General features: G+C 48.5%; 13 protein-coding genes; 5 read left to right on the top strand and 8 right to left on the bottom strand.

Moving 5' to 3' along the window:
* The window catches only part of CNAG_06376 (vacuolar membrane protein), a 4027-nt gene extending 2430 nt beyond the window's left edge, over positions 1-1597 (bottom strand). Inside the window, exons 1-5 of the mRNA XM_012198061.1 lie at positions 1412-1597; positions 1036-1359; positions 549-984; positions 236-501; positions 1-185 (exon numbers count right to left, since the gene is read on the bottom strand). The exon at positions 1-185 is cut by the window's left edge and continues 49 nt beyond it. Coding sequence (XP_012053451.1) covers positions 1-185; positions 236-501; positions 549-984; positions 1036-1359; positions 1412-1531 — 1331 coding nt within the window. The 5' untranslated portion in view covers positions 1532-1597. The remainder of the gene's footprint in view (positions 186-235; positions 502-548; positions 985-1035; positions 1360-1411) is intronic.
* A 215-nt stretch (positions 1598-1812) lies between these two features.
* CNAG_06375 (hypothetical protein) lies at positions 1813-3527 on the top strand. XM_012198060.1 has 3 exons: positions 1813-2698; positions 2753-2812; positions 2867-3527. Exons 1-3 carry the CDS (start codon positions 2629-2631, stop codon positions 3217-3219), a joined length of 483 nt encoding a protein of 160 aa, XP_012053450.1. The 5' UTR covers positions 1813-2628; the 3' UTR covers positions 3220-3527.
* On the bottom strand, positions 3525-6230 carry CNAG_06374 (malate dehydrogenase (oxaloacetate-decarboxylating)(NADP)). XM_012198059.1 has 9 exons: positions 5701-6230; positions 5477-5639; positions 5298-5397; positions 5038-5237; positions 4751-4981; positions 4577-4696; positions 4438-4525; positions 3776-4391; positions 3525-3723 (listed from the first exon to the last, which is right to left on the bottom strand). The coding sequence occupies exons 1-9, from the start codon at positions 5933-5935 to the stop codon at positions 3674-3676; spliced, it is 1803 nt and encodes a 600-aa protein (XP_012053449.1). The 5' UTR covers positions 5936-6230; the 3' UTR covers positions 3525-3673.
* Positions 6231-6615: 385 nt separating this feature from the next.
* CNAG_06373 (mitotic spindle assembly checkpoint protein MAD2B) lies at positions 6616-8016 on the top strand. Its single transcript, XM_012197920.1, has 7 exons — positions 6616-6829; positions 6907-6933; positions 7028-7307; positions 7395-7492; positions 7555-7622; positions 7704-7832; positions 7881-8016. The coding sequence occupies exons 1-7, from the start codon at positions 6802-6804 to the stop codon at positions 7941-7943; spliced, it is 693 nt and encodes a 230-aa protein (XP_012053310.1). The 5' UTR covers positions 6616-6801; the 3' UTR covers positions 7944-8016.
* CNAG_06372 (hypothetical protein) lies at positions 6649-9011 on the bottom strand. XM_012198058.1 has 2 exons: positions 8565-9011; positions 6649-8497 (listed from the first exon to the last, which is right to left on the bottom strand). The coding sequence occupies exons 1-2, from the start codon at positions 8597-8599 to the stop codon at positions 8104-8106; spliced, it is 429 nt and encodes a 142-aa protein (XP_012053448.1). The 5' UTR covers positions 8600-9011; the 3' UTR covers positions 6649-8103.
* CNAG_06371 (guanine deaminase) lies at positions 8048-10833 on the top strand. XM_012198057.1 has 6 exons: positions 8048-9038; positions 9084-9426; positions 9485-9560; positions 9616-9903; positions 9985-10426; positions 10502-10833. The coding sequence occupies exons 1-6, from the start codon at positions 8960-8962 to the stop codon at positions 10681-10683; spliced, it is 1410 nt and encodes a 469-aa protein (XP_012053447.1). The 5' UTR covers positions 8048-8959; the 3' UTR covers positions 10684-10833.
* On the bottom strand, positions 9864-12798 carry CNAG_06370 (branched-chain amino acid aminotransferase). XM_012198056.1 has 8 exons: positions 12542-12798; positions 12335-12482; positions 12108-12247; positions 11846-12046; positions 11687-11793; positions 11481-11620; positions 11348-11408; positions 9864-11268 (listed from the first exon to the last, which is right to left on the bottom strand). The coding sequence occupies exons 1-8, from the start codon at positions 12716-12718 to the stop codon at positions 10929-10931; spliced, it is 1314 nt and encodes a 437-aa protein (XP_012053446.1). The 5' UTR covers positions 12719-12798; the 3' UTR covers positions 9864-10928.
* Positions 12799-13154: 356 nt separating this feature from the next.
* CNAG_06369 (geranylgeranyl transferase type-2 subunit alpha) lies at positions 13155-14992 on the bottom strand. XM_012197919.1 has 8 exons: positions 14962-14992; positions 14789-14899; positions 14616-14740; positions 14350-14567; positions 14009-14296; positions 13885-13959; positions 13674-13829; positions 13155-13624 (listed from the first exon to the last, which is right to left on the bottom strand). The coding sequence occupies exons 1-8, from the start codon at positions 14962-14964 to the stop codon at positions 13608-13610; spliced, it is 993 nt and encodes a 330-aa protein (XP_012053309.1). The 5' UTR covers positions 14965-14992; the 3' UTR covers positions 13155-13607.
* A 137-nt stretch (positions 14993-15129) lies between these two features.
* On the top strand, positions 15130-16697 carry CNAG_06368 (hypothetical protein). XM_012197918.1 has 4 exons: positions 15130-15180; positions 15241-15307; positions 15374-15508; positions 15561-16697. The coding sequence occupies exons 1-4, from the start codon at positions 15173-15175 to the stop codon at positions 16443-16445; spliced, it is 1095 nt and encodes a 364-aa protein (XP_012053308.1). The 5' UTR covers positions 15130-15172; the 3' UTR covers positions 16446-16697.
* On the bottom strand, positions 16465-18982 carry CNAG_06367 (U3 small nucleolar RNA-associated protein 3). XM_012198055.1 has 5 exons: positions 18823-18982; positions 18282-18765; positions 17984-18231; positions 16852-17935; positions 16465-16798 (listed from the first exon to the last, which is right to left on the bottom strand). The coding sequence occupies exons 1-5, from the start codon at positions 18944-18946 to the stop codon at positions 16534-16536; spliced, it is 2205 nt and encodes a 734-aa protein (XP_012053445.1). The 5' UTR covers positions 18947-18982; the 3' UTR covers positions 16465-16533.
* A 461-nt stretch (positions 18983-19443) lies between these two features.
* CNAG_06366 (protein kinase) lies at positions 19444-20866 on the top strand (the record flags this gene model as incomplete). Its single annotated transcript, XM_012198054.1, has 2 exons — positions 19444-19546; positions 20400-20866. The coding sequence occupies 2 exons, from the start codon at positions 19444-19446 to the stop codon at positions 20864-20866; spliced, it is 570 nt and encodes a 189-aa protein (XP_012053444.1).
* Positions 20355-22408, bottom strand: CNAG_06365 (derlin-2/3). XM_012197917.1 has 8 exons: positions 22080-22408; positions 21958-22023; positions 21828-21901; positions 21648-21741; positions 21479-21594; positions 21334-21418; positions 21172-21275; positions 20355-21117 (listed from the first exon to the last, which is right to left on the bottom strand). Exons 1-8 carry the CDS (start codon positions 22167-22169, stop codon positions 21087-21089), a joined length of 660 nt encoding a protein of 219 aa, XP_012053307.1. The 5' UTR covers positions 22170-22408; the 3' UTR covers positions 20355-21086.
* A 116-nt stretch (positions 22409-22524) lies between these two features.
* On the bottom strand, positions 22525-26072 carry CNAG_06364 (hypothetical protein). XM_012198053.1 has 5 exons: positions 25771-26072; positions 24895-25389; positions 24063-24848; positions 23560-24011; positions 22525-23510 (listed from the first exon to the last, which is right to left on the bottom strand). The coding sequence occupies exons 1-5, from the start codon at positions 25978-25980 to the stop codon at positions 22913-22915; spliced, it is 2541 nt and encodes an 846-aa protein (XP_012053443.1). The 5' UTR covers positions 25981-26072; the 3' UTR covers positions 22525-22912.
* Between the last annotated feature and the right edge of the window lie 82 nt (positions 26073-26154).

Genomic DNA, 26154 nt, shown 5'->3' with positions numbered 1-26154 from the left:
TGACCCATAGCCCCATCGAAATCACCCTTACTATACAGATAATCACCATACCGTCTGTGGATGTCGGCAATGCCTGCTTCACCAAGGCCTTGTGAGCGAGCCATGGTGATGGCGAGAGTATACAGGTTTCTCCGGTATAGTGTTTCAAGTTTGGCCTGGGTGGATTGTTCGTCTAATCGACATAGCTTCGCAAGTATAAGCTTGCCGAGGCTGCCTAGATATATAGGTTACTCACCTTGCCGTTACCACCGTACACATAGATACCGCCCCACTGACAAAAGACATCCCGCACTCCTTCGTTATAAGTCCCAGAATACCCGATCACCTTGTTATCTAAATCAAATATTGTGATCTTTGCCGTGTCAGGCGATCCTAATTCACCGTTTGGGGTTGACTTGGCATAATGCCTGACAGTGGCAGAGGCGGAGGCGACAGACGGGTAAAATGGGGGAGATGTTATGATAAGATTATGACTATATACTGTTATAGATGACTTGGGTCCTAATCTTGGTGTCAATATACGTCCACATCAACTTGTAGTGATTTACCTTCATAGGCCAAGCAAGCCCCACGACCATCGGGACCGTAAAGATATATAGCCTCATCTCTGGCCACAACCATTTCCTTCCTCTGAGAGTCCATTGTCGCACATCCAAGAGCGCATCCCACATCATCTATCGTCCTCGCCTCGCCTTTACCATTCACTGGAGCAGAAAGTACTCTATTGGTGGTAACAATGAACAAACTGAATCCATGAGAGGAAGATGACCTGCTAGGTGTTGATTTATCTGTTGGTGGATGTTCGCGGAATCCTAAGCCAGTCACTGGTTCATGTGATTCGTGGACCACACGGGCCTTGGGAAGGGATGTTAGATATGAAGAAGTGGTCAGTGATTGAAGGAAGTGTCGATAGAGAAGGACGGTGCCGTCTCCTAATCCTATAGCGAGATGCGATAGATTCGATGTGAGAGCCACCGAAGATACCTGAGGCAATTCAGTTCCATGTAGTAACCTGAGAGCCACAGATAAACGTACAGGATGAGGTCTTTGTCCATGTTGTATCCGTACGCTTCTGAGCAACACTGGCCTTCTCTCTGAACTCTTCTTGTCTTCTTTCGTCAAATCCCACACCTTCAGCAGCGGCCAAAGACTCCCTTCTTCTTCTCCAATAGCTACAAGCAGCCCCCCTGCCTCGAGAAGAAATGTAGCCCGACCATTCTGTTCCCAGGCAGTAAACGATCGCTCGACGGAGAAATGCTTGTCGAGGATACTGATATTTCGAGATGAAGAGACGATCAGTGACGGTGACAGGGGAGATTTAGGAGCTGTTGTGGTAACTGCGACCGGTGGGGTCAGTTGCTACCGGTTATCAGCATACGGCTTTGGATTGTAAGGCTGGCCGCCTGCTTACTCTGATAGCTCGAGGCGATTGGGCCAGGTCCTGTTCATCCTTGACATTTTCCACATCGAAGAAAGTGAATTGCCGCCATTGAGGAGCTGGTTGGCCTGCGTGAGAAGGCGAGAGTGCCATGGGTCCTTATTTGGAAATGAATGCTGGATGATACTGCAGCAAGAGAGCGAAGAATGACGGATGACGGATGAACAACCACTCGCATCTGTGCGGTCAACAGCAGGCGTGACGCACGTAACGGCGGACAAAGCAATTCATAAATGATGACGTGGAAGATGTTGTGATCGTTGCTGCGCAGCTCTTTTCTGGATATTAATGTAAATAATAAACCTAAATACGCGAGACGCGGAAAGCCATAATATGGACATTTAGGACTACAATTGTAGCCTCGGACTGCAATTGTAGTCTTCGTTCACTGGCCTCATAGAGTGGGACTATTCTCTGTGCCACACATTCTCACGCGTCGCGAGGCGAACGACTCGTCTCAACATGACCTTTATATGGACATATTTTAATTGTACTTGTCCCTTTCTTCCAAGCTACTCATCACTCTGACAACACTATCCTGAGAACCCCCAACAAAAACGTATACTCTCTTCAATACGCAACTCTCCTTTGACGGCTATGTCAGTCGAAACCCTGCCCGATCTATTCAAGATCGTTCCGGCGAAAATACGGTCTCTCTGTGACATTTTGGGATAGGGCAACTCCAGACGACAGTTTGGTTGAAACAGTGAAGGCAGCGTGAATGAAAAAGGAGAGGATTTGGCCGCCAGAAAGCACCATCCGGCAACAGGGAATGGCAAGAGCGCGATAGTAAGGCTCATGGAAGTACGAGACGGCCTTGAGGGCATCATCGGCTCAATATGTTCGCTACGAACCTCTGATCGGTGGACCCTTCCCCGAGCATCCAAAAAAACAATAAATCGAAGAAGAGAACCGCCCCAGTAATGTCGGAGGGGATAGGAATGGGGCGTGTAGAGAACTTCTTGGTGACGGACGCTTCGACCGTAATTAAACCTTTTCTTTGTTTTCCCGCCCGTTAAGAACGGTTACAGTGTCAGCAACTTGAAGACAACTTCGGATTAGGGTTCATATGGGTATGTGCCTCTGTGTATGCAGAGGACAATATTCAGCAAACCTTTGCGACACGGAATGCAACGGTCTTTGTGGATGCCGTCAAGGAGCAACTTAATCTGCCGTCGCTGGCGGCGGACATGGGATCCATCCTCAATGGTGACCGCGCCACGAAAGGAAAGATTTCTAGGTTGTTGGCCGGGAGTGTTAGTGAGTATTACATTGCCTTAACAGTCGAACACCAGTCTCATGAGTGCATTTTAGCCCCCGGCACCAACAAAGAAAATCTCATCAAGTTTAAATGCATGATGAAAGAAAGCATGGGTGAGTGCATACATGCCTTTCGTGACTGCTTTTTGATCGAACATTATATCATAGACCAAGCTCTGGACCAAGTCTCAGTGACACATGGTCTCAAGCGAGGAGGTAGTAGGGCCAACCTGTTGTACAGTTTTGAACAACTGGAGCCCTTGGGGCTTATTTTGGTCATCGATCCCCGTGCCGAGGTTTCGTTGGATCTGCTAAAGAAGAGCCGGAAGACTCATGTTGAGTACGAAACGGTCTTCGAGGCATTATCCCGCAGATATATTCGCTATGAACCTCTGATCGACTGGACCCCTCCTCAAGCATCCAAAAGACGACAAGCTCCTCATAGACAATCAAGCCGCCAAGAGATTTCATCTGTGGGCGGATTAGGGGGAGTGTCTTTCGAGAATGATGGCTGTATGTAGTATAGATAATTCTCCCGCATAACGTAGAAAATTCTGTAGCTTTCCACGTCACCAGATATAGATAGTAGTAGGCGTAGCGACTAAGTACCAATTTGCAACCTTTCATCTACCGATTCCTGACTGATAGATTAAGAGTCGTGGTGTCGAAGAAGAGAACAGCGCTGGCAATGTTGGAAGGGATGGGAATGGGGCGTATAGATGACTTTTTTGTGACGGATGCTTCCTCGACTGTAATTAAACTTTTTGTTTGGTTTACCGTTAAGAACGGTTAGGCAAATGATGTATGATATATAGGGCTTCAGGGATCGAGGTACATGAACGTTATGCATAGCTTCTTATCGTATCAACAATCACCCCATAAATCTAAAAACGATACTCATGTGTTTCATCTTAGGACTTTTAATTCACAATCAAAATACCTATTACACAACCAAATGTCCATGAAACTTTTTACTCAAGGCCACCACTGAGCCTTGTTCATTTCTTCGGTAAGAGCCTCGATATCTACATTCGTTACATTAGCCAATGGGCTGTGACAAAAAGACATGAGACTTACCGAGACCTCTCAACGTTTCATTTGTGTCTACACCATCTTCCTGAGCCTGCTTCACAACACCAGCAGCAACCCTAGCGCTGACCGCCCTGATCCTTTCCAACCTAGGATATAACAAACCTTTCTGCTTCTCCTCCGGTGTGAGCGCCTCGGAAAGAGCAATGGCAGAGGCGGTGATCATGCCAGTCGTGATACGCTTGCAACCAGCCTGGAGGGCGCCAAAGCCAATACCAGGGAACACGAGGAAATTGTTTCCTTGTCCTGGCTCTCGGAGAGTGCCCTTGAATTGTTGAGGGGGGTAGGGAGACCCCGAAGCAAAGAGCACACGACCGTCGGTCCATTCAAGGGCATCGGAAAAGGCCAATTCGCATTTGCTGGTAGGGTTAGAAAGGGGGAAGATGATAGGGGACTGGTTCAACTCGGCCATGCGCCTGACGGCAAACTCGGAGAAAGCGCCAAAAGTGGTGGAGAGACCGACAAGGGCAGTGGGCTGAACGTACTCGATAACAGATTCTAGAGAGGGGTATTCCTTCCCTTCAGTGTCGTTTCGGATAAAGAATTTTTTGTGGGAGGCAATCTTGCCAGAGACAACATCGGCGCGAGTAGAGGTGATGAGGCCCTGCGGGATGTTAGTATGTTTTCGGACACCATAGTGATTCGCTTACCTTGGTATCAATGAGCCAGAATCTCTCCCTAGCCTCATCCTCAGTCAACCCTTGCATCATGAAAAAGTTCATCATCTCCTTAGCCACGCTGAGTTGTGTGTTAGCTCTGCGAAGGTCACAAATTCCCGATTTGACTCACCCAACGGCAGCGGAACCACCACCAAGGAAGACAACCTTATGATCTCTTAAAGGCTTACCGGAAGCTTCACTGGCCTGCTTGGCGGCGGCAAGGAATCCTGCAAGGATTACGGATCCAGTTCTAGACATTATCGTTAGCTCGTGTATGAACAACAACAACAAAACATCAACTTACCCCTCAATATCATCGTTGAACATCCTGTACTTCTCCTTATACCTCGCCAAGAAGTCGAAAGCGGCCTCGGAGTAAAAGTCTTCATGTTGAATGACAGCTTTGGGGAAAGCCTCGGAAGCGGCAGCCATGAAAGCGTCCATAAACTCAGTAGCCTCCTCGAGGCCAACTCGAGATTGTTTAAGACCAATGTAGAGAGGGTCATTTCGGATAGTCTCATTGTTGGTTCCCATGCTTACACATCTGTCAGCTTTTGGGTTCAGATTGATCATGACAAGAAAACAACTCACTCAAGGACCACAGGCAAGCAACCATGAGGGTTAACACCTCCACCAGCAACGTACAAGTTCAGTTTGCCAACGCTGATACCCATTCCTCCGATACCGAGATCTCCGAGACCCAAGATACGAGAACCATCGGTGACCACGAGGATCTGAGGCGGGGTGACAAGCTTGGATGCATATTGGCGGAGAATCTCGGGGATTCGGTCCTGCGGTTAGGCAAGAAATTAGTTGATGCCAAATGTAACACGAGGAAGAAAAAAACACACCTTGTCTTCGATGTTGAGGTAAAGACCTTCAGGTCCAGAGTAGATTTGAGAATACTTTTGACAAGCCTCACCAACGGTAGGAGTGTAAACGATGGGCGCGCTGAAAAACGACGTTGATCAGTCGTCGATCACTTTGAAAGGGAAAAAGTTGCATGGTATACTGGTCACACGACACTTACAGATCAGTCAACTCGTCACGCATGACCGAGAAGAACAAGTTGGGATCTTCCCTTCGAATCTTGGAAAGGTGTACATGCTTAAGCAACGGAGTGGGTAAATTTTGGAGGTGGGCTTTGAGACGGAGGAGGTTTTGCGCGGGAGTGATGGCGGGGAGAGGGGAGGCTTGAGATGCTGTTAGTATATGTGTTGTATATAGGGCAAGCAGAATATAAATAAAACTTACTTGACCGCTTAAGTGGTTGAGAAGAAGAAAGAGTGCGGACAGGAGCAGCAATAGGCATATTGAATAATCGTATTGTTGGTCTGTGATAAGCAATAGTAGAAGTGATCGGGATAGTTATATATCCTCGGGAAATAATCTTGGTGGAAGAGTGTGAAAGGACTGTTGATAAGGATTGGCGGATTTTGAATACGCTATCTGTAGACCTAAGTGAAAGAGTAAAGGGGGTACGGGTCATTCTGGGCTGGTATTAATAGGTGGGAAGAGCTGAAGGGTGTGACTTGTGACCTGGGCGGGAGCGGAGATTTCTGCGCAGGGCTGCGGGTTATACTCGGTGCAGTCGATGGTACGACCGGGACAATGAGGTTTCTGTTCGTATATTGTTGACCATTCTGTTGTTTACGACTCGAAATACATTGACGATCTGTGGGGGGAATAGGCAAGGTATGGGGAATTGTTCGACATTTCAAGTCAAAAGTTCGAAATAACGACCTGATCGTTCGAAATCATTGATAACCTCCACCAGCGCCCTCTCCGGTTTCTTCCGAAGATAACGCTCTTAGCCCCTGTTTTAACCGGTAAATCCGTCCATTACGCGCGAACAAGGCTGAATTTGGGAATCCCAAAAAGCATGACTGTCGGTCAAATCCGATAGCTTTTTTTTTTTTTCACTGCTAAACTTCTTGTGTTCACCTCGAGAATAGTCAAGAAGATGTAAAAAGCATACGAGCATACCTAACAATGGCGGCCTCCATTAGTGGTGATCCTCAATACTTCCCGGTGATTCAGCTAGACTGGGAGATTTTCAAAACTAGCACCGTGCCCAAAATAATTTGGTTCAACAGGATGGCACTGCCGATGATGGCACTGCCGGAAGTCACGTGTTAGATGATTAGGTTAACTCAACTTTTTAGCCCGCAATTTGGGTTTTTGGGTGCTGCTGATTATTACTCCTTATCCTGAAATCCATCTCCAGTCTACGTACATACTACACTTCCAGCGAATACCCTGCTGGTTAAATGATTTACAGAACTAATCACTGCCGCCAAGCGCTGATAAAACAAAAGAGAGAGAAAGAGGCAATTCAACAGATAGCGAATAACAATGGCCCAACCAGGTCTTAGCTATAAGGGTGCGTTCGGCCTTTATCCTATAGTATCAGACTTTTCAACAACCAGGACTGACTCGAGATTTTGAAATGTATTCTAGAAATAGCAGATGCTATAGCGTCCTTCTGTATGTCTCGTCTCCTTGGAAACGCGAGGCACCAAACCTCTTTTTTTTTTCTCTTCGTGCTAACGCCAAGAACCCTTCCGCTCGTGCTCCAAAGTGGAAATATCCCTCCACACAATTCTCTGTATCCGCCAGATTTACCCTCCTACGACGTTCACCCGCCGCCGTGCCCATGGCGTTCCTGTCTACCAATCCCGACACCCGACTGTACGATCGTACATCTCGCAAGTGATTGCCAGTGTAAGCCAGGAGATTAATGAGGGTAGATTGAAGAGGATGACGGTGGTGATCAAGAGTGTGTTGACTGGGTTACCGGTAGAGAGGATGATTTTTGATATCGGGTACTTGTCGGGGTTGGATGGGAGGAAAGATGTAGGGTGAGTTTTTTTTTTTCTTTTCTTTTTGATGTGGAGAGAGAAGAGCGAGAGAGGGACGCTGACTGGCTGATTGGCTGATTGGACTAGGTTGACGGGCGCACCTAACGCTGATGAGCTGGGTCTTATGCTTCGAGGGTTCCTTATCAAGCTTTCTTCATTAGACGGCCAGTTGCTGGATAATAATGGTGCGTACGCTTTACCGTATTGCCAGCCCCCCGCGGTGACTTTGATGCTGATTCTAGGACAGAAGAATGTACTTTTGCGGTTATTATCGAGACCAATGACGACTTGGCGCCATCTTCCAATTCCACAGACGTAAGCTGATCTTGCTGAGCATTTATATCGTGTCGTCTGTCCTTCTAACCTTTTCTTTTTTCTTTTTCCACAAATCCACAGGAAACAGGTCCCTGGGTCCCAGCACTTGCTAAAGATACACTCCGGCCTTCTCAAAAGGAAGACGCCGAGTGCCCAGAGAAGCACGAACCGTTATTGAGCGTTAAAGCTATAGAAACGGGTGTTATAGATGTACGTATATCATCTTCCACTCATGAGATGAGAACTGATGGCGAGTAGATGCGGTTGTTGGTGCAAGAGTGTGTGGCCAAAACTGGGGTAGAGCGATTACAACCGTCTTAATAACCTATAATCATATTTTCTGAATCAATTAATAAAATGTTGTTGCAATGAGATCCGTGTATGCAAAATGTCGCAGTCATCCAGTTCCATCCATATCGCTACAACTTTATACCGTCAGGATCCCATCATAGCTTCTTCGCATAGCAGAATCCCTGCCAACCTAATATCTCCCAGGACCTCCAAACCCTCCCTGCTGATGGGGACCGCCATAAGGTCCACCTTGTGGTCCACCCTGGGGCCCACCAAAGCCCTGCTGAGGACCACCCTGCGGACCGCCGAAACCTTGCTGGGGACCAGGACCGCCGCCATAAGGCCCGCCCTGAGGTCCACCAAAGCCCTGCTGTGGACCACCCTGTGGACCTCCGAAACCCTGCTGGGGACCAGGAGGCCCACCAAAGCCTTGTTGAGGCCCGCCAAAGTTTTGTTGAGGAGGAGGGGGACCACCATGAGGTCCGTTAAAGTTTTGAGGTGGCCCACCTTGGGGGCCGCCTTGGGGACCGCCAAAGTTCTGTTGGGGAGGAGGAGGGCCATCGTGGCCATGGTGCTTGGGAGGTCTGATGCGAGAGAGTGAGGTCAGCTAGTGATCCGGAAAGGGGTTGGAAAGAGGATGGGATAGCTTACTCGTCGTGGTGGCTGTGGTGGTGAAAGAGACCCATTGTTACTTGTTCTTGGTTGACGAAGAGCGGGTAGGGACAGAGAGATCCAAAGCAGGCAAGAAGGGTTTATATAGCGTGCATGGGGACATCCTTCCGGTGGCCAACCTCGCAGTAAGGCACTCCACTGCATCTTTCTCCATTCGCCGCAGCTCCGTCCAAAATGCACCGTTGCAAGAGAGAAATGCAACGCGTCATCATCCGTCATTTCTCCGACGGGCAGCGAGCTCAGACGAGTTGTGACGTCTTCACTTTTGACCGGTGCTCCGACCCGATGATATCGGCGTGATTAGAATCTGTGTCGCGTGCTTATCTTTCCCTTTATATACTCTGCTTCCTCCCTCCATCTTCCCCCCGCCCGCCATGGCATCGCTCTACACCGGAACATTCGTCGACGCGCCCACGCCAGCAGGCCTCAGAGTCAGGAGGAACCATCTCCTCGGTAACTAGCGCCCTTTCTGCTCCCGCACCACGCTGACCCCTCCAGCCGTCTCGGACCAGGGCTACATCGCGCACATCGCCCCCCTTTCAGACCCCGCCTCCCAGGCACTCCTCGCCTCCTCCCCTCCCCCCACCAAACTCGCCAGGCACTCCTTCTTCCTTCCCATCTTCGCAGACCTCCACCTCCACGCCGCCCAGTATCTCTACGCCGGCACAGGCCTTGATCTGCCTCTTCTCGAGTGGCTCGAGAGGTATGCCTATAGAGCTGAAGAGAGAGTCGATGCAGACGAGCGGCTGGCGGAGAGGCTGTACGGCAGACTGGTTCAGAGACTGCGGGAGAATGGAACTGGATGTGTCGTCTTTTTCGGCACTATCGGCGTCCAGGCCAAGTGAGTGACCGGGCGTGGGGGTCTTGCAAAATGATGTACAGCTGACACACGGAACCAGTTTGATCCTGGCCAAAAAGGTGCAGGAGGCTGGCATCCGAGCATTTATCGGTAAACTCTCCATGGACGAATCACCGGTGCGTCTACCCGGCGGCTTAGCAGGCTAGAATATGTTCTAACGAATATCATCAGCGCCCGTCGTACGGCGAGGCATCTCCCTCTGCCTCTCTCACATCCCTCAACTCGTTCCTTGACTCTATGGAATCTTATCTCTCGCAGTTCCCTCCTCACAGGCGTCTGGTTCAGCCTATCATTACTCCCCGTTTCGTCCCTGTCTGCTCGGACGAACTCTTACAAGGTCTCGCCAAGGTCGCTCAAGACAGAAACGTAAGGCTGCAGAGTCACATGTGTGAAGGCAGGGACCAGATTGATATGTCCTTGAAGACAAAGGGTTTGGATGATGAAAAGGTCTTTGACAAGGTTCGTTTGTCCCTACGCACCTCGCACACCAACCGGTCCAGCAAAAGATAACCACCTCTTTTTCTTTTCTTTTTTTTTCAGTTTGGTCTCCTCGGCCCACAGACTCTCCAAGCGCACGTCACATACCTCGACGACAAACTAATCCCTCTTATCAAAGATCGCGGCGTCACCATCGCCCACTGCCCGTTATCCAACCAATACCTCTCTGAACGTCAATTCCCTCTCCGAGAAGCTCTCGATGCTTCCCTCTCCCTCGGTCTCGGCACAGATATCGCAGGCGGATACTCACCCTCTATCCATACCGCCATGCGCCAGGCGGTGATCATCTCCCGTATGCGTGAAGGTGATCGATGCGAATCTTTAGGGTGCTCGTTTGGGACGGTGAAGAAGGAGGAAGAGGGTGGAGGGAGGAGTTTGAGGGTGGATTGGAAAGAGGCAGTTTGGGCGGCGACGAGGGGTGGTAAGGCTGGTATGGGCTTGGGCGGTGCGTTGGAAGTTGGGATGGAGTTTGATGTGCAGTTGAGTGAGTTTATCGACTCTTTTTTTTTCACTTTTCAAACTGCGAGGCGGGCGCTGATGAATGGTGGATTTTTCTCAGTTGAACTTGCAAGTGAAGAGAACCCTACTGGAACGGGTCCACTAGATCTATTCGACCTTGCAGACAGTCAAGTCGACACCGATACGGACGAATGGTGGTTTGACGCACTTGAAAGGTGGTGGTCCAACGGAGATGAGCGGAACCGCAAGGGTATGTGGGTCCAAGGTGCCAAGATCGCATAGGTCCCGTCGCCGGATAGAGCGCACGATACCATTCCTTCCCCCCCCGTTCCTTTCCTTTTTTCATTTCTTTTTCTTCTCGGGATTGTATAGGATTAGAATTTATATATTAGACATTTTCGGATATACCAATGCATATTTCTCTACAACCAACTCTTGTAACCTAACACAAAGTATATGTCCCAAAAAGTCAAATGATATCCCCACCCTACTCCATTTTTCATGGAAAAACGGAAAAAAGAACATGTCTAGAACTGGGAGTTTGACGCATCGTTCGCAATCACACTCCAGGGATGCTCAATCTCACCAGTCTGGATAGCAGTGATCCTGTCCAAGATACCCTTGGCGATGTTACCCAAACCCTCGGGGCCGGTGGGGATGATAATATCACGACCCTCATAACCAATCTTGTCAACGGCAGAAACGATGGCAGCCGTACCGGTCCCAAAGACCTCGACCAATGTACCATTCTTCTCCGCCTCGACGAGGTCGGCCATCACGAGCTTTCGCTCAGAGACAACAAGTTTTTCGGGAAGACCGGGAATAGGTGTCTTGCCGGAAGCGTGTTCTCGAGCGAGTTGGAGAGCGCTAAGAGGTCACATATATTTTGGTTAGAGTTTCGGGTTACTAGTTTGCCAAGGCTAAAGTGGCGAGAGAATGTGCTTACGAGTCTCGCGTGACACCAGGGAGGACGACGTCGTCCAAAGGAGGGGTAACGAGCTCAATGGCTAGAAAATTTCAGTATCGTGGCCCCGATTGTTTTTACAACACGAGAAGAAAAATGATGATAAGTGACTTACAACCGTCGGCTTTCTTGAGGGCGACAAACAAGTTCATAGTACCGACCTCGGTCAAAGCGTGCTCAGGGCCAAGCAACCAAAGGTTTTGGCTGTAGCCTTCTTTTGCTGCCTCAGATTGAGGAACGACACCGGGGGCGTAGCTATGATTTTTTTTTTTTGGTCAAATTTGAGGATCGGTTGTGAAACATTTTTTTGGATAAGCTTACTTGGCACCGAGCTTGTAACCACCAGTACCACCGGGAGCGGCACGGACAAACTTGGTCGTAGCCAAAAGCTGGACGGGCTTGAAGCCAGAGGCGTAGTAAGGACCCACCTGCATCCATCTCAGCATGAGCCCCCATGCGACAATAGTAAAATCAACTTACAGGGGAGCAAATGACAAACAATAAAGCATCACTGGAAGGTCCAACACCGAGAGCGTTCTGGGTACCGATCAATGTAGGTCGGATGTACAAGGAGTAACCCTTCTCCTTGGGGATCCATTCAGAATCAAGGACAACGAGCTTTTTGATAAGTTCAATGAGAGCCTTGCCATCGAAATGGGGGAGAGCAATACGAGCAGCACTCTGCATGGAAATACCCCGTCAGTAACTGGCGCAGTCATACGTCGCAAAAGCCATAACGTACCCTGTTCATCCTCGCCATGTTCATGTCGGGCCTGAACAATCTAATGGTACCGTCCTCCTGTCTGTAGGCCTTCATACCCTCGAACAATGTGAATGCGTAATGGAACACGGTCGATGAAGGGTCGAGTTCCAATGGGCCGTCTAATGCACACACAAAAAACCAGTAAAAATGGATCCACATCAGTTACAGAGATCTACATGACGGTTGCCACAGAGTATAATACTGACAAGGCTTGATGTGGGGAGTTCCCCATCCGTTCTTGCTAGACCAAGGAATGGTGAGCATATGGTCGGTGAAGGTGTGGCCGAAAACGAGTTTAGAGTTGGGCAGACGTGTTTTGGCGTGGGTGGTCAAGTCGACCTTTACAGTTGAGGGCTACGTTCATTCGCACGTCAGTTTAAATAGTTGGAGACCATACAGGCGATGTTGCTCACGTCGATGTCGGGCAATTGGATGATCTCGCCGGTCATGACATCCCTCAAAGGTTGGGATCGGTACCCCCTGGTCTGTTTGGACAATGGAGCGGCCAAGGCGGCAGCAATTGCACGAGTGGCAGCGGGTTGTCGGACAGCACGTGCAGCTGTGGCGAGTCTAGGGGCGAGTCTGGACATTTTTATGATTTTAGATGAAGAAGAAAGAGAGGAAAGAGGAAATCAGGGATAAATAAAGGACAACGACTGTGGTGGGTCGGTGGGTTCTCGGCTATTCACCATTTCGACTCGGCAGTCTGGTCACGTGACTTTCCATTCCGATACGGCCGGGTTACGTACAGCGGCTAGTCATAACAATACGGACAAGCCGGCGCACATGAGCTGCTGTGCGTCGAGCTTCAGTATTACGTTTCGGACTGCTGAACAAAGGTAAAAGCTACAGAATTTAGTAGAGCGGTAAATTAATAAGTCAGCAAGGGGGGAGCTTTTTGTGGTCGCTCGTCGAACGAACTAGTCTCGCCGAGAAAGCGCGTCTCCTCTGTCCAGTCTAATTTTAACAACAGAAGAGATATGTAAAGAAAACTGCACCGGACACTTGGGCGCAAGTATCGGCTGTACAATGAGCCTTGCGAGCAAGTAACATGGACATGAAAGACATAATAAAAGTGTCAGAACTTCAAACCCGAACGCGCATAGATCGGGACAGTCTTTCCGCTCCTGCACAATCTGTCCAGACTTTTTGATCCTATTCGGTCAGGCTAATACGTAGAATTTGTGAACACATAGGATTGTAAACAAGCCTTTCCTCTATGGTCCTGTTTGGCGGTGAAATGAACTGGGCTTCCTGCGTACATATACGCATACATAAGTCCATTACTGACAAGAGTGAAGGAAGCCGCCGGGTCCATTCGCGACTGGATCTTCTTGACTTGCCTGATGACGATGAAATCGACCATATACCGCTCTTCAAAGCTTTGTCTGCAACCATCAAACAAAGTTCCGGCGGTAGCTTGGCATCTCCTTGTGTCCTTAACATAAAGCAGTAAATGTTATACATATGTACACTCTCTCAAGCGCATGAAGCAGCTTTTGAAAAGGTCAGGCTGATACCTCTTTCTGAAACAAGCACACTCACCCATATCCCTATACCTTTCTTTCCGATCGGCATCAACCTCTATAAGTACCTCGTATAATTTTTTTGCGTCTTTGCGAAGCTTATCCGCTTCTTCAAGAGCAGTGGATGGTTGCTTAGCAAGAAGAAGAGTATACTGCGCAAGAGCATTGATACACCCTAGGATCCGAGTCAGCGGAGTTTGTCAAATAGCTGTTGCCAGGTAATCACGCACATTTTGAGTCGGGCTCCATGTCGTAAAGCTCTTGGATATTCTTTAATTCACGTTGAAGAGTTTCAAGTGGTGGCTCTGTGGAAGCGTCAGTTTGTATGCCGCTGATACAGTCATGTCAACGTACTTTGTCCAACGAGCCAAGAGTGATACAGCCAACCGCTTTGATCACCTGGATCGGTCCACAGAGCCTGCGTAACAAGCTCAAACTCTTTATCCTTTACCTTCTTGATGTCCTCCGGACTTGCGTTATTTTCTTCCCAGATAGCCGCTAGCGTCTTGGTTCTGTAATGCCAAGCTGAAAAGTTGGAGAAGTTGGACTCAATTTTGGACTGAGTGTACTTTAGCTCCTCTGTTAGTGGCCGCTGTACCGGCATCGAAGATAAAACGTATCGCCTATATCCCCAGGCGTGGACTGCCCATTTGAGTCAGTTTGGCGTCCTTTGGGCATGGTGTACAGGTACATACAGTTTCGGGGATCAGCGTCCAACATCTTTTCCACCAATTTCAACTCCCCATCCCAAAACCTTGCTTTCCATTCATGAGATTCTTCGGGTCCTGTGGGTACAGACTCTAAGCACCATTTACGATGATTCCATATCCAGTAAACCTTTGGATGAACGAGAAGATAGGCGGTTGTCAATCGTAGATCCGTTGTCAAATGCCCGACTACTTCCTCCGCAGCCCTACAAATCGATGTGAGCCATGTTCTTCAAACATTTATGAAAGCTCACAAAGCAGGGAAAAGGTATAATAAGATGTCTCGACGATAATTCCAGATAGTGTAGAATTCGGGGTTCAAATCAAGCAGTTGTGTAGTTTTTCCCAATGCCTCTTCAGAGTACTCCTTTGCAGATTTCTAAGCCGCCAGTTAGCACTTATATAGCATGGCTCCAAAAAATCATACTCTGGTAAGAACATCCTTCTCGAGAGCGAGATACACTTCAATCTTACTCTGCTCCTTCAGACGTTTTGCCTCAGCGGCTTGAGGTGTAAGCCGACTTCGCTTGATTCCGTGCTACAAAGAGCATTAAGGAATTAGCGGGCCCCATTATATACTCATATAAGTCCCGCCCTTACCATCTTGAGTTTTGCTGGTCTTTACCTGATGTTATCTAAGGGCGCTTCACCGCCATTAACTTTGTTGTCTTAGTGACAGAAGCATGTCGAGGTGGAGGTTTGTTACGTAAGACTCCTCTAAAAGATCAATAAATGGTGGGCAGTCGGTGAGGCAGCCGGCGTCCGTAAGTTGAATTATATGTTCTTGTGGAGCAACTGGTGAACAAACGAAATGACAGAGTAAGTGAACACTACGTGATTCCGAGGAAGAAAAGAGCTTACGCAATCCATCTTGGGCAGATATTGGGTATCGAAGAAGCAGTACTGGTGCAAGTATTGCAACATCTGGATTAGAGATGACGCCCCCGTAGGTCAATGAAATGGCTTCATTATTACTCCCATTGTTCGTGCACAAGCTGATTTATATTTCCAGTCTCGAAGACAACATGAAACAGGTCTTAAGCATATCGGCAACAAAGAGAGATTCATCCGAGATCTTTATAGAGGAGGAGAGAAGGCGAAAAAGGAAAAGGCCCAAGAAGCTGCCGAGATGGCTCGCATAGATGCGGTAAGTGATACATGTCACTTCAGTCTCTCCGCGATGTTCATAGACATGGCAGGCGGCGGCAGCAGCATATGCCCACGATACAGTCAGCGGCGCGGTACGCCCATCCTCCCTTGCCTCTTCATCTGCCTCCCCAGCTCCCTCCTCTTCCATCGCCAAAGCCCGTGACTCTAGACCCAAAGACAAATTTTCCAACTACTCCACCGCCGCCCAACTTGGTTTTGTCGACCCTGATGCTGAAAAGTCTGCATATGAGATTGAACAGGAAATCAAAGGACGGGCAGGCGAGCCTGGACAGTGGGAAGAAGTTGTAATGCCTTCACCCCTTACCGAGGCTTCGATGAGTATAACGGGCGCGAAAAGGAACAGGGAAGAGGAGGACGAAGAAGGTGAAGGCTGGAAATTTGAACACAAGGGGAAAAAGCCGGTACATGATCCCTATGACGATGATTGGGATCCTTCGTCACTCAAAGGGTTGAAAGTTAAAAAGAAGGAGGAAACGCTTTTCGGAGACAAAAAGATGAAAGTAGAAGAAGAAGAAGTCAAGCAAGAACCTTCAATGCAAGCTTGGCAGCAAGTGCAACCGACAGACGGATCTGGATTGCAGAAAGAAGGCTGGACTGGGAGGATTGAGATGAAGCCGAAAACGAAGGGAAGCGATAAGGTCTTCATACCAGGAGGTGGTTGGGTGAAGGTGGAAGGGTCTCTGGCGGATGAAGGAAAAAAGGAGGAACCAGAGGCGGCGGAGGATGTTAAGCCTGATATGACGAAGCTAGAGGAAGAAGCTTCAGTTAAAGCTACTGCTTTCGCCAGTAAAGTAATGAAAGAAGAACCGGATGTCAAGCCAGACATCTCGGCTCCCTCTGTATCTGAACCGACGGCTAGTGGTGGAAGCATGTTCAAAAAGCGACGACCGCCACCTTCGAATCGAAAAAAATAGACAGGAAACTTGCTGTACTCATTCGTATAATATTGTACCAATGCATAAACAAGCAAATACGCAGAAGACCCAAACACTATTCTCCCATCTAGAACTTCCTACTCTTGATGACTTTGGAGATACCAGTCTTTTCACCCTTGTACTCCCCACCGTACGCCGCCTGACCACCCTTGTAGACACTACGTTGACTGGCAACCTTCTTCTGCGCTTTGTCGTATGCTTGCCTCTTCTTGACTCGAGGGTTTCGACCGGTCTTTGATCGCCGTGGGGTGAGACCACGGTTCTTCTCGATAGCGCGGGTAATGGTTCGAGGACCATCGGCAGTTTCGTCATCGTAAGCGGCTCGTTCAGCACTTGAATGAAGGTCAGTAAAGAAGATACATCTCCTTGCGCGGACAAGACATACAGCAGTTGTTCTTCAATAGCCTCATGCTCAGCTTCCTTGGCTTTCTTCTCCTCCTTTCTCCTTCTTTTGACCAACTCATAATAACCGTCTGCTTCGTCATCGTCGGCAACTCCTTCCCCGTCATCCTCAATTTCATCCCTGGCCCTCTTCTTCTTCTCCTTCTCCGCCCGCACCTCTTCTAAATCTTCACCTTCTGACCGGACGCTATTCCGCTTGAGAGCATCGTCCCTTGCCTTTCTCCTATCCCTATACGGCATGTCTTCATCACCGCCCATCCTGTTCGCTCTACCTTCTGCGCGTCGTGCAAGAGTAGCGTTGATCTTGGAAGTGTGGAATGCCAAAGAGCGCTTACGTGCAGACTTATCAGAAGCGTCAGCATCGGTAAGCGCTGTGGGGTCACCAAGAGGATCGGATTCGTCAGACAAGGGTTTCTTGGATTTAGATTTCGAGGTGAAAAATTCGGGTTCGGCAAGAGGAGCGAACGCAGCTGTGGATGATGAAGATTCAGAGTCCTTGATCTTCTTACTCTTCTTGGATTTATTCTTGGGCTTTTCATCTTCGAGGAGACCCTCTAGATCATCGAGATCATCAAACCCGTCCAACCCATCAAAGCCTTCCAGATCATCATTCTCAGACTTCTTGACTTTCTTTTCTTTCTTGGATTTCTTCTCCTTCTTCTTCTTTTGAGATTTTGCGACCAACATCTCAACGTCACCCTCGCCCTTGTCCGCATCCTTTAACAAGTCTTCCAACTCATTCTCCTCAAGACCTTCCTTCTGCCAAAGGTCGTCCACATCATCCTCCCAGTCCTCGCCATTCACGGCTTGCATCCTTTTGATGAGCTCGGCCTTCCCCTCCTTGAGCTCCTCATCCTCGCCTTCGGCCCAATCGAGAAGAGGATTATAGAGAGTAAGCGGGGTGGCTGAGACAGAGGCAGCGTCAAAATCGAGGTCTTCGAGAGAAGTAAGACCTTGTTTGAGCTCAAGAAGACGGGGGATGATAGGGATGTCGGGTCGAGAAGAAGGAGGAAGAGAATTGATATGGATGTAAAACGCAAGTGTGGTGACGTACGTCAAAAGCGTTTCTGATATCCGGTTAGCATGTTTCCACCTTCGTAACCTAATGGACGCACGATAGTGTAACCATCCCAAACCCTTATGTAACTGCCCGTCTTCCGGGTCTTCAGACTCCATCCTCTTGATGCCTCGAGACGTCTTCTGAAGCTTTTGCACGACAAGAGGGAAATCTCTTGTGAGGGCGAGCTTGAGAGGTTCATGCGCTTGAAGATGACGCAGAAGAGTAGCAGGATCGGCTGAAATTGGCGGTGTGGGAACGGCTAGTGTTTCCTCGCTTTCAACTCCTTTTACAGGTCCCACGTTGCTAACCTAACATCAGTTATGATTACAACAAATAGGATCGTCAAAACGTACACGACCTCATCAAGATCATCGAAACCAAAGTCTTCACCGCCAAGTGCCTCTCTTTGCTTTTTCTGCAACCTCTTTACCTCTCTTTCTTCCATCTCTCTTTCTTCTTCCTTCTTCTCATCCACATAAGCGCTCTCTTTTTCTTTTTCTCGTCTGTTACTTGGCCTCGCATAATACTGTCTACCCCAGTTCTCGTCTTCGCTTTCGGAAGATCCTGATTCTTCCTCCTCCTCTTCATCGGACGAGACGATAGGCTTGCCATATCGACCCTTCGTTGACAAATCGTCCTTGGACTTTCCCTTCCGCTTCTTGATAGGGGCCTCTTCTTCGGAATAGTCTCCCTCCTCTTCCTCTTCATACTCATCTTGACGAGCTCGACGACGAGCAGATTCGAGACTCAAAACTTCTTCACCGATGTCGGCATTGATATCTTCGTCATCGGACTCGTCCTGAGGGTTGAAACTAATTTTATCACGCTTGAACATGACTATAACGGCTGTTAATTGAGGTCTTCACATTAAAGGACGGCTTGAAATTGACATACAGTCGTCAACACTTCCCGGCTCAAGGGTATCCTCGTACTGCTCCATCTTATTGATTTTTGCTCCAGGAGCCGCAGATGGCTTGCTGGCGCCAGACCCTGACTTTCCTGACCTCTTCCTGCCCATTTTATTCTGATCTATTGGGGTAACCTGTAGAAAGACTTCCTTCACCTGTACATCTTTTGAGGATTTGAACCTATCCAACTTTTGGTGGCAAGTCACGTGATTTGAAAGGGTACGAAGGCGCACCAAGGTTTTCATCACTTGCGCGCCTATCTACTGACTGTCTATCTCCTCTCTCCAGCTGAATTCGTCCCGAACGACGCGAATGATATGTACTCTTCCGCATGTTCAAGTGTATATCCGCTATATATATCAAAGTGTGATACAGCCATTAAAGTTCATTATCAAGTATTAAATCTCAAATTTTACCTGCCATCAAGAGACTAAATGCGGCTGATAGTAACAGCGCAGGATAATGCGGAAACGGAAAGATTAAGCTCTATGGATCGGATCGTACTGATGGCTCATCAACCAGACCAATCATCCATTCTCACTTAATCCATCATTCATACGTTTATCTCCTTCTCTTTAGCTTGCTGTAAAACATCAATCGTTTAGCAATGCCTTCTCCAGAGGATAGTCGATTCGACACAGAAATCCCCCAAGTCATCGCTGGCAAATACAATGTCAAGGTCGAAAGACAGATGGCTGAGACCAACGAGGGTAAGCTGCTGGGCTGGTGCCTCATTCTACTCGGGTCCTCTTGACTAGGATGTCAACCAACTCTCACCTTACTGTAGGGGGCGTTTTTCCAGCGGTTGATACTAAGACTGGACAAGAAGTTGCAGTCAAACTTGAACACATCTGGGACGCCCTGCTCAGCGGTCATTGCGACCTTGAACATGAGTATTCAACCTACAGGGACATCTCTAAACATGTGCCCAATGCACATACAATCCCCTACATCAGATGGTAGGGTGAAGAAGGAAACTATTGTGCCCTCGTAATGGATATGCTCGGCCCCACTCTAAAGGATCTTTTCTCCTCGCATAGTGGCCCGTTCAGTCTTAAAACGGTCCTGATGATCGCCGATCAACTCATTTCTCATGCCGAGTTCCTTCATGGTCAACTATATATCCATCGGGGGATCAAGCCTGATAATTTTTGTATTGGCCTTCAAGACCAGCGAAAAATCTTCATGATTGATCTGGGCTTTGCAAAGCGGTATAGGGATCCCAAAAGGAAACAGCATATGCCTTACATGGAGTTTCGTGAGCGCTGCGCAAATCCCAATTGGTGTTCCCTCAACGTGTCAAAAGGAAAGATGCCTTCCAGAAGAGACGACTCGGAATCATTGGGGTATATGTTTGTGGTGGGTGTCAGCTTCATATTGACTTGTTTGTCGTAGCGCGACGTGCCCGATAAACTATATACACACTGACCAAAATCCATGTGGTTTTTTCTAAAGGGCTCCTTGCCGTGGCATGAGGCTTGTTGTTCGAACGAGAGATTGGATATAAGTAAGGAAATTATTGCACATTTTCAATTCATTTTATTATTAATCATCATCTCCTAGAGAGCGAACCTCTCGAAGACTTATGCAAAGATCTTCCAGAAGAGTTTCTCAAGTATCTTCAATATTGTCGAACTTTGAAATTCGATTCTGATCCAGATTACCAATATCTCCGTCTGCTCTTCCACCAGCTCTTTCTCGAGAAAGGCTATGAGAATGATTGGGGGTTTGATTGGTGCAAGAAAGCGAATAATGAAGGTGCAGCAGAAGAGAAAGATGACAAGGAGCTGTTGGAAGCAAATGACAAGAAAAATGGCAATAACGCGGAAAAGCGAAACGACATATCGAAGGAGCTCGAAGGGTCCAACAATGTTACCAATGCTGATACGGATCGATCAAATATCACATCAGTCAACAATACCGATCTCAAGCAAGTCAGCGAAGCAAAGGGAGATCAAAAAGCCCAGAACGAAATAAAGGCGCCCAGTAGGAGTGTCAATTTTGATGACCATCATGCCAAAATTGACTAACCAGAAGGCGGAAGTGACCTGCAAGAAGGGGGAAATAGGCTTAGAAGGAGTGCTCGACTGAAAGAAATGGCTAGGAAAAAACCTTAAACAGTCTTAGACTGCGATCACTATGCGTACCATTGGTTGTAATTTTCGTTCCATTGCTTCCCCCGTTAAGTGTCAATGAATTGTTTCATGGTTACAGCCGCGCGGTACATGGTGTACAAACCGCAACAATGTGTTATCTTTCTTCTTGTCCAAATAATCGCTTTCTATTTTGATACATTAGCGACTTTCAATGAGTACACCGTAGATCTGAAACTTACACAAATCCGGGAGTCTGGATCTCTGGTCTCCCAGTTGTACTCCACATTTCTCTTGGCCAATAATCTTGCAAGAAGACATAGGTATGTCCCGCGAGTGCCCCGACCTATAACGAGGAACATGTCAGATGGTCATCCGCTTAAAATCGCCAACAAGCTACGAACGATATCGGGCACAGCTGCTCTGACACCTCCTTGGAATACCCAGGTAAACAGGACAAGAGCCATGGGGAGATATGGCGCAGTGATACTGCGGACAGGTGTCAGTATGCAACATACGCAAATAGCTTTATATATGGGCTAAACGTACGTGATGATGCCAAACAAAGACATTTTCACAGAAGGGTTCCGTCTTGACCAGATATAGACGAGGGCAAAAGCCAGGGAAGAGGATAGGAACGGTAGAGTTGCGACAGAGGATACAAGCTGACGTACATCAGCCAATGCCTCAAGATAGGCCAAATGCATAGGACACTTACCAGAAGAAAAGAGGCGCAGAGAAATAGTAGCCATGCGTAATCTGCCCGACGATTGGCAAACGAGTTTTCTTCTAGTAATCTAGAGTATCTCATACTGTCTCCATGTCAATTTAGCCCTTGATTGAATGGTATCCAGACCGCATTGGATAAAAATAACATGACTCAGTATGATCGACTCACACAAAGAATATATGAAATAAAAGGTCAAGCGATACTGGTCCAAAATATAAAAATGTCGTTATAAACCTCCAGACCTATTAGATTAGTTCAGCTTGATACTTTGCTTTCATTGAGCTTTGGAGCAACTGACCTGCATATTCACTATTGCCGCTTTCCAAGAGAAGTACAGCTGTAGTGGCGCTACGACTTGGCATTCCTATCGTCTATCCTCAGCCATACCACCCGAAAGTTCAATTTGACTAAGACACTGACCACTAATAAGCTCATTCCGATAGAGCCAGCTACCCATGCTCGAGTAACGGGAGGTATTTCGGTTATCCATTGTTCGACAGGCTGCGCCATCTTGGTGGGATCTCCACGCTTCTTGTCACAGAATCCGTATGGATCGGTTGTATTGCAGGCAGGATGTAGTAGGATGCTCCAGGGATCGAATAGTGTGCTAGATTGAGTAGGTATATGGTATTTGTGCTACAAAAGACAAAATCGAAAACGTAACAAGGAAATCAGCAGCGAAGCGCCGGCGGGCAATGCGTCCCATCCGAGGTGGAGGAGGCACTCCACGACGACGAAGAAGAATCAAGAAGAAGGCTCATCTTCCTGACGCGGCAGATCAGCTTTCCACGTTTCTTCTTTCGTCCTTTTGCCAGAGTACTGGATATGAACTATATCATTACATATTTTGGAGACAATTGCTGATCAAGAAAAAGTATCCAAAACTGCATACCACTGTTTATATGCGTTTTCTTGTATTGTCTAATGTACAACTGAGTAATCTGGCTTCTGGCTATTTAAACCATCCCTAGGCACTTCTTGGTCTAACAGCTACATCTTCTTTCACTCCAGCCTACATCTTTGCTCCCCCCTTATTTGGGCGAGAACTTATCAAGGACACTAATGGTTTCAGTTGAATGAGAAGGGGGTATTTATGCTGAGATATAATGGGTCTGAAAAGCGGTGATGTGTGATTGAGAGGTCGAATTCCTACGATGACGGACGTATGTGGAGCGGGGAGAATAACTGGTCATAGTACGACGCGAAGCGCAATTACCCTCTTTCTATACACCCATCGACAACCGTCACGCTGCTCATTGCTGAGATGTTTGCGCATGTTGTTGCTGTTGCTGCAGTACGTGAAGACCACCATTGGCATTTGCGTTCGCATTCGCCATCGCCGCTCCAAGTCTTGCAACTGCATGTGGCGGAAGTTTGAGTTGCTTCGCCACACCATCGGATGGTGGAAGCATTTGTTGACCATTTGGCATGGGGGAATTGACGCCGTTGGGCTGAGGAACACCTGGTGGGTGTGTTTGAAGATGGGCTTGGGGATGTCCTTGTCCCTGAGCTTGCACCTGGGCCTGAGCTTGTGCCTGGGCTTGTGCTTGAGCCTGAGCTTGAGCTTGAGCCTGAGCCTGAGCCATAGCTTGCTGCTGGGCCATAAGCTGGAATCTTTGGAACTGCTCCATCTGTTGCTGCTGTGCCAACATTTGCTGTTGTTGCAAGTGCGCTGCAAGGAGTTGAGGATTCGGTTGAGGCGCAGGAGGTTTCTGGAAAATTGGGGCCGGAGGAGGTTTCGCATCGGCGGCGACATCAAGAGCTTCACGTGTTTGATCCAGGATATAATTATCTGGTCTAAGCTTCGCACAGTCGCTCTCTTGGAGTAAAGAAATGCGATGACGAATGTATCTATTAATATATTAGTAGTGATACATAGTCCAAAGACAGAGGTACTCACTTAGCCTCGAGATCATCGATGATAACTCTGTCATAATCTTCTTCCAACCCCATGCCCACACCGACTGCTCCTCCTCTATCCACATCATATCTCCAAGTCTCATTCAGGTCTTTCCTCATTGCCTTGGGCGATTGCTCCCGCATTTCCTCCTCGACCTCATCGATGGACCTAGGCCTCTTCTTTTCTGACCGACGAGGAGCGATATCAGGGAAGAGCCATGTAGGGTATTCGGATGGTGATGCGGGTTGAATGCCGCGACGATGGGCATAGATAGAAGTGCGTCGGTCAAGTCGGACAATACCTCCTCGGCCTCGACGGATACGGAATGACTCGGGATGAAGGATTTCATTCCCTGTCTCAGAGTCTTTGCATTGAGCACGACAAGGATCAAGGACGAAGAGTGAACGGAACGCGTGTACAGAGTTGGAAGGTGGTAACGGTTGATACGGGGACTGAAGATATCGAATGAGTAATAGTCTAAAAGCGGTATCGTTGAAACTTACATCTGTAGAGTCGTCCCAATACGCATCCTGTTCCTTCTTCCTCGCCAGCATTTCCTCCGTCTTCTGCTGCAGAGCTTGTAACCTCTCTTTCAGAGCATCCGGAGCGTTCGACCTGCCAGAAAGAACGCCCGATCTCTCCGCATTCCTCTGTGCGTCATACCTCTCCCGTTGAGCTCTTTCTTCTCGATCCTTGTCGGTCCTCTTGCGCATATGCGACGATGACTGGCCCGACGTGAGAGGAGTTTGACCAGAGAGGGATGGAATTTGGATAGGGGGAACGACCGTTGGTCTACCGGTAATCTTGTGTTCCTCATCGTTAGTCATACCCAAGCTAGGCCAGCGTCTCTTGGTTTCAAATAATTTCCAGCGTGCCTCCCAGAGTTCTTTTTCAGCCTCATACAGTGACCTTTTCTCGCGTTCACGAGTGAGCACACGGTCCGCAAGAGCATAAGCACTACGGAGCTCGAATTGGAGTTTCTGAAATTGTTCAATGGAAAAGTTGTCGGTACGACGGGTTTTACGGGTAGCTCGGATATCTCGTCGACGGAAACAGACGTAAGGGTCGTTGTCGTTGGTTTCGTCATAGTTGAGTTGGGGGAGGATGGATTTCCCCTGTCGCTGTTCCCGTCGAGATTTCCAGTGAGGGTAGACATTCCTTGCCATCCTAGCACAAGCTTTGAGGTCACCCAGTTCCTTGGGCGTTTCGTTGCTGGGCAAGAATGCAGGTGAGATGGGTGTCGAGAACATACTCTCGACAGCAGAAAATGGGGGAAGAAGAGACAGATCCTTAAGGGACGTCAGTCATTACACCCAACTGGCAATGCGGACTCACGGTGTGAAGCATTGGCGCATTCTCCTCGGTGTACTTCTCAAACACTCCCATGATGTACTCAAACATATCCTCAGAGATGACCAAAGGAGCTGGAGCGTCACCCTTTTCCTTCTCCTTGTCTTTACCCTTTACCCTCATCCCTCGTCCCTGCTCCTTATCGGACTTTACGTCCCCACTCGATCCCTCAGCTTTCGAGTTGAAGTCGTTGAGCCATCGCTCATCCGCATCATCCATGCAATAACCTAGTCCTCCCCATCCGCAACTGCTTTCCTCAACCGTATCCGAGAACCTGATGAAGTTGTAAGGTTCAACGTACTTGGTACGCTGATAGAGTTGGCTGAAAACTGTATCTGAGACGAGGCCTGTAGCGTCTGGTGTAGGAATATGATAGTTGAGCGCAGCAGCCGGTGCTTCCTTGACTGACTTGGGCGACGGGGGTTTGTTGTTGGAATGGAGGAGGGAAGCGGACGACAACGCTGCTTGAAGATGATGTTCCTGTATCAAGACGCGGATCAGTTATATGACAAACAAACAAGGCGCGAATTGCCGGAAACGGAAATTCGGTCAGACGACCACTGTACGTGTCCTGGGCGGTGTATGCACGCCGGATGGACCTATACATCTGCTCCGATGCACAGAACGCGTGCATTCATTCCGATCCTGGCCCACTCGCAGGAAGAAGAGGGCGAAAAAGGCATGGATGGAGGAAAACATCCTGCCACGACGCCGCGCTTCTTCCCGCGCGGACCTCCTTTCGTCCAGTGAAAAAGAAAAAAAAACTCCACCACCAATTGGAGGCCCGTTTCCTCAAGAACTGCCTAATGCAACCCCCCTGCATGCATAATGAAAAGTAAAAGAGCACATCCAGATACGTACCAGTAGTTCACCAGACTCTACACCGGTTGCACCGATGTGCTGATGTTTGTTGCTGTCTTTCCCGGCTCCACCGGCTTCCTGATCCCACAGGACCGTTTCCGCCGCTGAAGTGTCGACCTTGTCTGAGCCGCGATAGATTATAAGCTTGGTCTTGTTGGTCACCCGCCCTATTCGGCGGGACGAGGTGACCATTCTGCCGGGGGCGACCATGCGTAGGGGTTTGAGTGTTGTGGGCGGTGGCTCACGGCGCTTGCCCCCGATTTTTTTGCTGTTTTCCTTTGTGAGGAGCCGTAGAAGGGCCGTTATGGGAGTCGGGGTGGGAAAAGACGTGGTGGCGGGAGGGGGCCTCGAACCCGTCAGCCAATCACAGGGCGCGCCAACTCC

The sequence above is a fragment of the Cryptococcus neoformans genome, chromosome 13, assembly GCF_000149245.1.
Source record: "Cryptococcus neoformans var. grubii H99 chromosome 13, complete sequence".
NCBI lineage: Eukaryota > Fungi > Basidiomycota > Tremellomycetes > Tremellales > Cryptococcaceae > Cryptococcus > Cryptococcus neoformans.
The sequence above is the reverse complement of the archived record's forward strand: the minus strand, read 5'-3'. Positions and strand labels throughout refer to the sequence as shown.

What these genes read in the sequence shown, in the direction of transcription:
- CNAG_06365 (XM_012197917.1), bottom strand. Translation starts at nt 22,169, where the DNA reads ATGGCGCAGCCTGTCGAACAATGGATAACCGAAATACCTCCCGTTACT. An exon ending in TCGGAATGAGCTTATTAGTG is followed by an intron (nt 22,024 to 22,079) that starts GTCAGTGTCTTA and finishes GATAGACGATAG; the next exon opens with GAATGCCAAGTCGTAGCGCC. An exon ending in TTATTTCATATATTCTTTGT is followed by an intron (nt 21,742 to 21,827) that starts GTGAGTCGATCA and finishes ACATGGAGACAG; the next exon opens with TATGAGATACTCTAGATTAC.
- CNAG_06373 (XM_012197920.1), top strand. Translation starts at nt 6,802, where the DNA reads ATGGCCCAACCAGGTCTTAGCTATAAGG. An exon ending in GATGGGAGGAAAGATGTAGG is followed by an intron (nt 7,308 to 7,394) that starts GTGAGTTTTTTT and finishes TGATTGGACTAG; the next exon opens with GTTGACGGGCGCACCTAACG. An exon ending in TAGAAACGGGTGTTATAGAT is followed by an intron (nt 7,833 to 7,880) that starts GTACGTATATCA and finishes GATGGCGAGTAG; the next exon opens with ATGCGGTTGTTGGTGCAAGA.
- CNAG_06372 (XM_012198058.1), bottom strand. Translation starts at nt 8,599, where the DNA reads ATGGGTCTCTTTCACCACCACAGCCACCACGACGA. An exon ending in CACCACAGCCACCACGACGA is followed by an intron (nt 8,498 to 8,564) that starts GTAAGCTATCCC and finishes CTCTCGCATCAG; the next exon opens with ACCTCCCAAGCACCATGGCC.
- CNAG_06371 (XM_012198057.1), top strand. Translation starts at nt 8,960, where the DNA reads ATGGCATCGCTCTACACCGGAACATTCGTCGACGCGCCCACGCCAGCA. An exon ending in CAGGAGGAACCATCTCCTCG is followed by an intron (nt 9,039 to 9,083) that starts GTAACTAGCGCC and finishes TGACCCCTCCAG; the next exon opens with CCGTCTCGGACCAGGGCTAC. An exon ending in ATGAAAAGGTCTTTGACAAG is followed by an intron (nt 9,904 to 9,984) that starts GTTCGTTTGTCC and finishes TTTTTTTTTCAG; the next exon opens with TTTGGTCTCCTCGGCCCACA.
- CNAG_06367 (XM_012198055.1), bottom strand. Translation starts at nt 18,946, where the DNA reads ATGGGCAGGAAGAGGTCAGGAAAGTCAGGGTCTGGCGCCAGCAAGCCA. An exon ending in GCCGGGAAGTGTTGACGACT is followed by an intron (nt 18,766 to 18,822) that starts GTATGTCAATTT and finishes CAGCCGTTATAG; the next exon opens with TCATGTTCAAGCGTGATAAA. An exon ending in GCTATTGAAGAACAACTGCT is followed by an intron (nt 16,799 to 16,851) that starts GTATGTCTTGTC and finishes CCTTCATTCAAG; the next exon opens with TGCTGAACGAGCCGCTTACG.
- CNAG_06375 (XM_012198060.1), top strand. Translation starts at nt 2,629, where the DNA reads ATGGGATCCATCCTCAATGGTGACCGCGCCACGAAAGGAAAGATTTCT. An exon ending in GTTGTTGGCCGGGAGTGTTA is followed by an intron (nt 2,699 to 2,752) that starts GTGAGTATTACA and finishes AGTGCATTTTAG; the next exon opens with CCCCCGGCACCAACAAAGAA. An exon ending in CATGATGAAAGAAAGCATGG is followed by an intron (nt 2,813 to 2,866) that starts GTGAGTGCATAC and finishes ATTATATCATAG; the next exon opens with ACCAAGCTCTGGACCAAGTC.
- CNAG_06374 (XM_012198059.1), bottom strand. Translation starts at nt 5,935, where the DNA reads ATGACCCGTACCCCCTTTACTCTTTCACTTAGGTCTACAGATAGCGTA. An exon ending in TGCTTGCCTGTGGTCCTTGA is followed by an intron (nt 4,982 to 5,037) that starts GTGAGTTGTTTT and finishes CAGATGTGTAAG; the next exon opens with CATGGGAACCAACAATGAGA. An exon ending in TGAAACGTTGAGAGGTCTCG is followed by an intron (nt 3,724 to 3,775) that starts GTAAGTCTCATG and finishes TAACGAATGTAG; the next exon opens with ATATCGAGGCTCTTACCGAA.
- CNAG_06370 (XM_012198056.1), bottom strand. Translation starts at nt 12,718, where the DNA reads ATGTCCAGACTCGCCCCTAGACTCGCCACAGCTGCACGTGCTGTCCGA. An exon ending in AACTCCCCACATCAAGCCTT is followed by an intron (nt 12,248 to 12,334) that starts GTCAGTATTATA and finishes TGTGTGCATTAG; the next exon opens with ACGGCCCATTGGAACTCGAC. An exon ending in CCTCAAGAAAGCCGACGGTT is followed by an intron (nt 11,409 to 11,480) that starts GTAAGTCACTTA and finishes GAAATTTTCTAG; the next exon opens with CCATTGAGCTCGTTACCCCT.
- CNAG_06368 (XM_012197918.1), top strand. An exon ending in GGATTAGAGATGACGCCCCC is followed by an intron (nt 15,308 to 15,373) that starts GTAGGTCAATGA and finishes TTATATTTCCAG; the next exon opens with TCTCGAAGACAACATGAAAC. An exon ending in AGATGGCTCGCATAGATGCG is followed by an intron (nt 15,509 to 15,560) that starts GTAAGTGATACA and finishes TAGACATGGCAG; the next exon opens with GCGGCGGCAGCAGCATATGC.
- CNAG_06369 (XM_012197919.1), bottom strand. An exon ending in AGAAGGATGTTCTTACCAGA is followed by an intron (nt 14,741 to 14,788) that starts GTATGATTTTTT and finishes CTGGCGGCTTAG; the next exon opens with AAATCTGCAAAGGAGTACTC. An exon ending in CTCTTGGCTCGTTGGACAAA is followed by an intron (nt 13,960 to 14,008) that starts GTACGTTGACAT and finishes ACGCTTCCACAG; the next exon opens with AGCCACCACTTGAAACTCTT.
- CNAG_06364 (XM_012198053.1), bottom strand. Translation starts at nt 25,980, where the DNA reads ATGGTCGCCCCCGGCAGAATGGTCACCTCGTCCCGCCGAATAGGGCGG. An exon ending in TAGAGTCTGGTGAACTACTG is followed by an intron (nt 25,390 to 25,770) that starts GTACGTATCTGG and finishes GTCTTGATACAG; the next exon opens with GAACATCATCTTCAAGCAGC. An exon ending in ATTGGGACGACTCTACAGAT is followed by an intron (nt 24,012 to 24,062) that starts GTAAGTTTCAAC and finishes CGATATCTTCAG; the next exon opens with TCCCCGTATCAACCGTTACC.